The 9,207-nt window shown below is 51.4% G+C and overlaps 1 protein-coding gene across 1 annotated transcript in view; it reads right to left on the bottom strand.

Moving 5' to 3' along the window:
• Window positions 1–8,961, bottom strand: part of IFNAR1 (interferon alpha and beta receptor subunit 1) — a 15,086-nt gene extending 6,125 nt beyond the window's left edge. Inside the window, exons 1-8 of the mRNA XM_015560237.1 lie at window positions 8,841–8,961; window positions 8,126–8,154; window positions 7,861–7,985; window positions 5,735–5,916; window positions 4,450–4,601; window positions 4,204–4,354; window positions 2,932–2,994; window positions 607–721 (exon numbers count right to left, since the gene is read on the bottom strand). Of these exons, the coding sequence (XP_015415723.1) occupies window positions 607–721; window positions 2,932–2,994; window positions 4,204–4,354; window positions 4,450–4,601; window positions 5,735–5,916; window positions 7,861–7,985; window positions 8,126–8,154; window positions 8,841–8,961 (938 nt within the window). The remainder of the gene's footprint in view (window positions 1–606; window positions 722–2,931; window positions 2,995–4,203; window positions 4,355–4,449; window positions 4,602–5,734; window positions 5,917–7,860; window positions 7,986–8,125; window positions 8,155–8,840) is intronic.
• Between the last annotated feature and the right edge of the window lie 246 nt (window positions 8,962–9,207).

The raw sequence follows: 9,207 nt of genomic DNA on the forward strand, positions 1-9,207 counted from the left end.
TGGATAAAAAAAATCTAACTGGAATTTGTAAAAAAGCAAATTAAGAAGAATTGGGAGTTGTCATTTAAAACAGCCTCTAATAAAGTTGTTTGAAAGCCGAAAAAAAAAAAGCCATTCCAAGAAGCCCGGTCCCAGGGGCGCTAGCAGACTTCCCCAGGGCAACTCTATCAGGAGCTGGGAAAATGAAAACGACTGTAGCGCTAAAGGGCAGTAATCACAGGAAATTCACTGGGTGGACGTTGGATGAAATAAGAGCTAAAAACACCGAGTCAAACTGACCATTAACAATGTTTTCTAAACCCGAAAAAAAAAATGGGCATGTTTCAGAACACACACCTCACACGCCTTCACAAGACAGAGAACCGGAGGCACCCCATGTTACAGAACACACGCATCTCACAATAGATGAAGACACTGGGCCCAGAGCGGTCACGCGACCAGCGCTGTGTCAGCAGCAGCCATGGGCAGAGCCAGTGTGGAATGAGATGGCCAGTCTCCAACAAGGCGACCAACACCGCGATCGCAGGGGCCGGCCAGCCTGTGGGGGAGCCGCAGGAGCGCAGCCCGCGGACACAAGGTGAGAGGGGCACGCGGGAGAGAACTTACTTGAGCCACTGAGCCTCAAACGTCACGTTGTCGTGTGTGTAATCCCACTTGAGAACATAGGTGTCATTTTCCAGAATGACCTGTATATTTTCGGGAGCAGGCAGCTCATTTTCAACTGGAAGACACAGAATACAAAAAAGCACATGTCTACTCTAGCGAAATACATGAGGTGAGAATTTGCACTCGCAGCAGGGCAGATGGAAGGCGTGTGCTCGATCATTGCGTGGTTCAGTTAGTCATGCTGCATGTCCACGCGTGCACGGCTATGCCGCCACCTAAGAGGATGGGGAGGCCCATGTGTACCTGCTGACATACAAGGAGAGTCTCAACGTATCAGCTGAAATAAGTGGCTGCAACATGTATGCAGCAAGACTTTTATAAAAATTTAAAACAAAACAGAACTGATAGAGAACCAAGATGGCAGCATAGGTAAACATTGTACTTGCTGCCTCCCACAACCACATCAAAATTACAACTAAAAGACAGAACAACCATCATCCAGAACCGCGGGAAAGCTGGCTGAGAGGAAGTACTACAACCAGAGAGGTAGAGAAGAGAGCGCATTGAGACTGGTAGGAGGTACGGAGACGCGAAACGGGCTGCTTTTTATTTTGGAAGGAGATACAAGCTCCTGCATGCTCTGAACTCCAGTTCCGGGCAAGACTCTGGGGGACCCAGACATATATGGGGAGAAACTGGACTGTCTGGCACTGGGGCAGGAACACAGGCGCGGCTTTCTTCCAGATGGAGGTGCTTGCAGCAGTCATTGTTCCTGTGCTGGGACCTCCCCAGTGCAGGGCTGACTGGCAGCCATTGCTGTTTGCTCCGCCCTGGAGATTCCCTGAGACCCCACCCAATTTACAGCCCCGCCCAAGCTGTGTGCAGCAGCTTTTGGATATGAATGGCCTGTCCTTTCTCAGCCTAAAACCTGTCAAACAAGCTGCAGCTGGGTCAGGGAGCCCCAAAGCTATCAAAAGAAGGCCCAAGGCCGGCACCGGCACCAGCTTGCTTTGCTTCACAGCTGCGCCTCGTCTGGGCACTTCCAAACCCCATACAAACAGGAGGAATCTGCAGATCTCTCTGTAGCTCCTGCTGGGTGGCCCAGGCACTGGCTGACTTTGCACCTCCCTGGAGACCCAAAAGCCAGTGTACCCAGTGGTCAGAGCAAGACCACACCACATTACAACTCTTCACATCCATAAGTGACACACTCAGGGTGCAGACTCAGTGAGCACCAAAGCCACACTGAAGCAAGTCCTGCCCCATAAGGGTGTCTCCTGCACAGCAGTTCTTCCAGTGTAGACACAGCTGGTCCTCACAGCCAATTGGCCTGGAGGTCAATTCCTCCCAATAACACCAATAGCAATCAAGGCTCAACTACAACACTGTGCTCACAGCCCACAAAGGGGTGTACCTAGAGTGCCCAGTTCAGGTGACTGGGGAGGCTGAGCCACTGGGCCCTATAGGACACCTAGCACACAAGGCCTTCTACCAACTCAAGGAGACTTAGCAGCTACCCAATACATAGAAACTAACACAGGGAAGTAGCCAAAAGGTAGAGACAAAGAAACATGTCACAAATGAAAGAAATGGAAGAAAGCAAACTACTGGATATAAAGTTCAAAACCACAGTTATAAAGTTACTAAAGAATCTTCTAGAAACCTCCAAGGAACTTAGTGAGACCTTCAAGGATCTTAGTGAGAATGCCAAAAAAAAAAAAAAGGAAAAGGACCAGTCAGAAATTAAGTATACACTGACTGAAATAAAGAAAAAGAATAATATAGAGATTCAACAGCAGACTAGAGGACCCCAAGAATCAAGTCAAAGGTTTGAAATACGAGGAACCAAAAAAACACCCAACTGGAAGAGCAAAAAGAAAAAAGAATCCAAAAATATGAAGATAGTGTAAGGAGCCTCTGGGACAACTTCAAGCAAACCAACATCCGAGTTATGGGGGTGCCAGGAGAGAGAGCAAGATATTGAAGACCTATTTGAAGAGAATTGAAGGTAGATAAAGAGCTTTACAGACAAGAAAAAGCTAAAGGAGTTCATCACCACCACACCAGTATTATGTGAAATGCTGAAGGGCATGCTTTAAGAAGAGGAAGAAGAAAAAGGTAAAGATAAAAAATTATGAACCACAAAGTGACAACAAGTACATATCTATCAATAAGTGAACTAAAAATAAAATGAATAAAAAATCTGATAAACAGAATAAACTGGAATGTAATAGAATTAGGGGCATGGAAAGGGAGCAGACTGACAATTCTCGGGGGGAACAGGATGTGGGGGATGCGGGAAGAGATTAGACAAAGATGTTATACCTATGGACGAGGACGGTGTGGTGGCGAGAGCTAGACGTGGGGTGGGAACTGGGTGGAGGGGAGCTATGGGGGGAAAAGAGGGACAACTGTAATAATCTGAATAAAGATGAAAACAAACAAAAACAGAACCACTGCCAGTCTGTACATGCTGACAGGAGCCCAGCCACCTGCTCTCTGACGAATGGAAACGGGGAGGGAGGCAGGAGAGGAAAACATCACTTCACACCCTGCCCTGTGGTTTGACTCAAAAAAAAAAAGCACAGTCCGGCCGGCGTGGCTCAGGGGTTGAGCATTGACCTATGAACCAGGAGGTCACGGTTAGATTCCTGGTCAGGGCACATGCCAGGGTTGCAAACTCGATTCCCAGTAGAGGGCGTGCAGGAGGCAGCCGATCCATGCTGCTTTCTCATCAGTAATGTTTCTATCTCTCTCTCTCTCCCCTTTCCTTTCTGAAAATAAAAATTATATTTAAAAAAAATAAATTAAAACCTTTAAAAAATAAACAAAACCCCCACAAAGTATACTAAATTTATAATTAAAATAAACAAACCTAAGCTCCTACTCTTGACCTGAATTGTTGACAAGATGTCACTGATGAAATAAATCTACCGGGATGTTTTCATATTTAAACACTAAATGCGTGGTGCACGAAATTCATGCACTGGGGATGGGTGGGGTTCCCTCAGCCTGGTCTATGCCCTCTCACAGTCCGGGCCCCCTTGGGCAATGTCCGCCTGACGGCTTAGTCCCGCTCCCTGCGGTGATCGGGCCTAAGCCAGCAGTTGGACATCCCTCTTGCAGTTTGGGACCCCTCGCTCCTTACTGCCCACCTGCTTGCAGCTCCTTACCACTGAGCTCGCCGCTCCTTAGCACTGCCATGGAGGTGGGAGAGGCTACCTTCACTGTTGCTGCGCTTGCCAGTTGTGAGCCCGGCTTCTGGCTGAGTGGTACTCCCCCTGCGGGAGCACACTGACCACCAGGGGGCAGCTCCTGTGTTGAGTGTCTGCCCCTTGGTGGTCAGTGGCGCATCATAGCAAGTGGTTGTTCCGCCTTAACGGTCGCTTAGGCTTTTATTATACAGATTTCGCCTATAAGGCAGTTTTGCAAGGCTAACTGTTCCTCCAGCAACTACCACCCCTTCTGTGGATTCTGAGCCATTTTCTGGCTTATGTAAATGCTTTTAACTACCCACTAAACCATCCTATGAGTTTCAGCACCTAAAGTGCAAGATGCCCGCTGGCCGCACTGTGTGCCCGCGGACCATGGCCTCACCTGTGGTGTTCACGCAGTGCACGGGGCTGAACTCCGCAGGGTTTGGGTGTAGGAGCAGGCGCGCCTTCACTCTCACACAGTACGTGGTCTCTGGCATGAGCTTGTGAATTTTAATTCTGGGAAACCTGGAGTGATGCGTTTCATTCCAAGGCTACAACAAAAAAACAGAAACCTGCTCTTTAGGAGAGCACCAGCCACACGTCAGGGCGTCAGTCTCCATGGGACACGGGCGAGGGCGGCGCTTACCTGCGCTCCCGACATGTTCCTCCAGATGATCACGCTGTACTGGGGGTTTTCCTGCTGCCACATGACACTGTCCTCGGCTCCGGGAGGGGAGATGTTGATCGCTATTGCCTTGTCTTCGGCTTCTAAGTGTACCTTCGGGGGACCGATCCGAGCTGTAAAGATCGGGACACTGACTTGCACCTTCATGACCAAGATGCCATGCACCCACTCACTTCTGAGTGCTCAGTCTGAGCCTCACAGTGTGCAACAGGCAGTCCCAGAGCCCACTGTCCCGGGGAACGCAGCATCCCTGCAGACACACACGTGTGTGACAGGTGTGCATAAGGAAACATGAAGATTACACAGGGACGCCGAAACCGGTTTGGCTCAGTGGATAGAGCGTCGGCCTGCGGACTGAAAGGTCCCAGGTTCGATTCCTGTCAAGGGCATGTACCTGGGTTGCGGGCACATCTCCAGTGGGAGATGTGCAGGAGGCAGCTGATCGATATTTCTCTCTCATCGATGTTTCTAACTCTCTATCTCTCTCCCTTCCTCTCTGTGAAAAATCAATAAAATATATTTTTTTAAAAAAAAGATTACACAGGGACAGAGGATGAGCGAGGGGTGTCTCAGGTAAGTTAGTCAGGGGGAGCCTCTGAGATGTGACTGAAACAAGGGAGCAAGCCACGCAAACATCTAGGGATGAAGTGTGGTCCCGGCCGGCACTCAGGTCTAGGCCCCTAAGATGGGCAGGGGCTACCATGTTCAAGAGACAGGAGGGGCCTGGAATGGCTGGGTGGTGGACAATGAGGTCAGAGGTCACTCGTGGCCAGGGAGTAAGGAATCTGAGGGCTATGACTGGAGGAATGCCATGATCTGATTTATCTTTGGGCCTAGCTGGGATGGCATAGTGGTTGAGCATCGAGCCCTACACCAGATCATGGTTCGATTCTTGGTGAGGGCACATGCCCAGGTTGTGGGCTTGATCCCCAGTAGGGGGCGTGCAGGAGGCAGCCAATCAATGATTCTCTCATTGATGTTTGTATCTCTCCCTTCCTCTCTGAAATCAAGAAAAATATCCTATCTAATGAAGAGCTAATATGCTAATTAGACCAAACAGCAGAACAACCACCTGGACGACCCTCCGGATGACCTTCCAGATGAAGCTGGGGCTGCGAGGGCTGAGCCCCTTGCACGAATTCCGCGCATCGGGCCTCTAGTATAAAAAAAGGTGCAGGTGTGGGAAGTGAGCTGCCTGGTAACTGTGAACAGGCGATACAATGTGATCCCTGCAGCTGTTTCTCACCTTGTTGAAATGGTATAAATGTGTCAAGCTCATGCCACGGAGAAGTGTTGTTCCCCTCTTCTGCTCGTATTCGCAGTTTAATCTCCTCATAAACATTCATCTTGAGGGAAGAAAAGTCGCATGTGGCGCTGGTGACATGTTGGCACCCAGGCAGTTTGGTCCAGTTATCCACGATCCCAGGTCTTCAAAACAAAAAGGCAAGAGAAAGAGTGAGCGGATGGGTGAGCCGGGAGCGTGCCGGACGCGGTCTGTTCACGCAGTGACTTCTGCTCCAGTTTCTGTCCGGCTGCCATGTTACTGTCCTTCCCCCTTCCCAGTGCAGACACCAGGCTCCTATTCCTCAGAGGGAGGGTCTGACACAGTGACTGGAACGCACACGGTTCTCTAATCTTGTGGGGAAGCAGAGAAGGAACGACCCACCAGGTAGAAGTGGACTTTGCTACGAGCAGTTGTGCCCTCTGGCCGACCACTTTACACCCAGACCTTCAGCTCCTACTGGGAACCTGGGACTGGAGCTGAGGGTCCCGCTGGTCTGCTCCCTGAACAGCCGCCAGCCCTGAGAGAGGCCTCGGGGTCCATAGAGTTTGAAAGCTCCTCTGCCCTGACTACCAAGACCCCTCTGCCTGCGGACCCCGCGTTCCTGCGGTCCCAGCACCAGGAACGAAGGACTCACAGTAACTTTCACTAACAAAGTCCTCAAAGTGGATCCAGTCAACCCAAAAGCCTACGTGATTAGCATCAGATCCTTCCGACGCGGGAAGAAATCCGCAGTCACCCGCGCCTCAAGCGCAGGCCCTGCTGCGGCAGGGCGAGGAGTGAAGGCAGCGAGAGGCGGGGTCCGACTCCTGCCCAGGGAGCCCTGCCCACCTGGGACACTGGTCCGAGGAGGCATTTTGTCTAGCTCAGTTCACAGTCCCAGCATTAGCTGATTTGGGATAATATTATAGACTTCACTTTAACCCTTTTCGGTCCAACGTGGAGGCTGACTGGACAGACCAGGTGCTAGGAGCAGGTCCAACGTCGAGCTGAGGTCTAGTGAGACAGACAACTTCAACATTCAATCCCGTCAATTAATTTGGACCAGACTGTTGGAATTCCAAAAATAAAATTGGACCGCAAAGGGTTAAAGATGCTTTATGACAACGGAAACTAGGAATGGTATCCAAATAATTTTGGTGCTGACCCAACTTTAAGTCTACCTTATTTTTTAAAAAAGAAACATTTAAAAAAATTACCAAAAATAGCCCAGCTGGTATAGCTCGACCCATGAGCCAGGAGGTCATAGTTCGATTCCCGGTCAGGGGGCGTGCAGGAGGCAGCCGATTGATGATGTTTCTCTCTCATCATTGATGTTTCTATCTCTCTCTCCCTCTCTCTCTAAAAATCAATAAAAACACATTAAAAAAAATTACTCAAAACACACACCAGCATGGAACACGTCCTTCCTGGCCGTCACCTCGTCCTTTACCGGCCGGAGCTTAGACTCGGGCTGGTGCTGACGACACCGCAATCCACCAGAAACGTCCCGAGGCTCCTCACCGGAGGCTGCCCCGCAATGCTTCGCTCTCACGCCCATGTTTCTCTCTCTCCCCCTTCCTCTCCCTCTAAAAATCAAGTTAAAAAAATTACTAAATCTGTGAGATGACCCATCTCCTCGTTTTATCGACCACCCACTGGAGAACAAGAGCGTGTGGCCGGGGTGCAGGGTGCAGGGTGGGGCTCCGGTCCCCGCCGCCCAGCACCTGCTCCTTCTCGCACAGGGAGAGGTCAGCAGACGGCCCGGTGCCCAGCGCCAAGCACTGCCCCTCCGAGCTCCGTGTCCTCCCGGAACCCTCTCTGCTGCCGCTCCCCGCCTGCCCTCCAGCCCGCGAGGCTCCAGCTCAGGCTGATTTCCAGTCACAGGACCCGCCCCCAAAGCGGAGACTGGCGGTGCGGACTAAGCTGCCGCCATCGCCACCCCCAGCCACCGGCGGCAAAGCCCGAAGATAAATTCGACTAAGTCTCTTTGCCGAAATGAAGCTCTAAACATTACGTAGACGTAACATTTCTCCAAAACTGGGGGGAAAGCCCTACGTGTTCCAAAAGCCTGAAAAGAAATGATGGCCACCAGCGAGGGGGGCACGTACATTAGGTAATCCGCCGACACAGTCACGTTCCCGGCAGGCTCCTTGCTCCGGGCCCAGCGCAGGGTGAAGGTGTCATCGATGATGTCGACTTCCACATTTTGGGGAGGTTTTAGTTTTGTTCCCCCTACACGGTAACAAGAAAGAAGAGTCAGGGACACACCGCAGATGGTCCTTAATGTTGCTCTTCCCTCCACATCGCTGACTGCAGCATGAAAACATTTACACATAACAAAGTTAATTGTATAAAAACCTAAGAACACCTCCTGATTGCTCCCAGCACAGGGAGGCTGTTAACTAGTTATCTCTCTGCATCTGAGAGCTGGGAAAGACTGAGTTTCTTTCGTCTATAAAAAGCGTTAAATGTCAACTATATCCCAATAAAGGTGGAAAAACCAAGGGGGAAAAGCAGGCTTTGTCTTTTTTTAAAAAATATTTGTATTGACTTCACAGGGGAAGGGAGAGGGAGAGATAGAAACATCAGCGATGAGAGAGAATCACTGATCGGCTGCCCCCTGCACGCCCCACACTGGGCATGCGCCCGGACCAGGAATTGGAAGGTGACCTCCTGGTTCATAGTCGACATTCAACCATGGAGCCATGCTAGCCAGGCGAGGCTTTGTCTTCTAATTGAAAAAATATTCTCTGTGTAAAATCGAGTTTGTGTTTGGCCTGGAGGCCACGTGATGCGAAGGATACAGGGCTCATTGTTAAACAGCCTCACTGGTTTCACATCCTCTGTTCCGACAGAGACGACCTGCTCCATCCACCCTGACGGAGAGCGGAGCAGCTGTGCTTTCAGAGTTGCCGGCTGGTCACGGGAAGTGAAACATCCCTGCACGAACCCCGAGCCCAGGTCTGAAGGGTTACCTGTCAGCCACGCCCTCCAAGAACCTCAGAAACAGGGGGGGAACCTCCTGGGGACGCAAGGACCCCCGCAGAGGCCCACTTTCTTCCTCGCCCTCCTAGCGCACATCCCCCACCCGCTGGGGGCCCTCCCCCCTCTCTGCCCTTGCTGGCAACGGCAATCTCATCTCTCTGCTCCAACCACCAGTCCTCCAAGACCCAGCTCCCCTCTGACCCTGCTAGACAACCCTCCTCCATCGTCGCAGCGCCTGCGGACCTGGGGGCCTGCGCGGCACCAGGAACCGCCCTGCTCATTCCACACCGAATCGGCGAGAAAGTCACCACGCCCAGTGCCGGCAGCCGGCAGCTCTCACAACTGGGTGGGCAGAGTCTTTACACGCTTCTTTGTGTTAAACACAGAACTCCGACCAGACGCGGGTCCTGGAGGGCAGGCCTGGGCAGCTGCACGCGTCCCCTGCATCCCTCAGAGCGCTTGGCGCCAGG

This window comes from Myotis davidii, unplaced genomic scaffold, assembly GCF_000327345.1.
Source record: "Myotis davidii unplaced genomic scaffold, ASM32734v1 scaffold170, whole genome shotgun sequence".
Classification (NCBI taxonomy): domain Eukaryota; kingdom Metazoa; phylum Chordata; class Mammalia; order Chiroptera; family Vespertilionidae; genus Myotis; species Myotis davidii.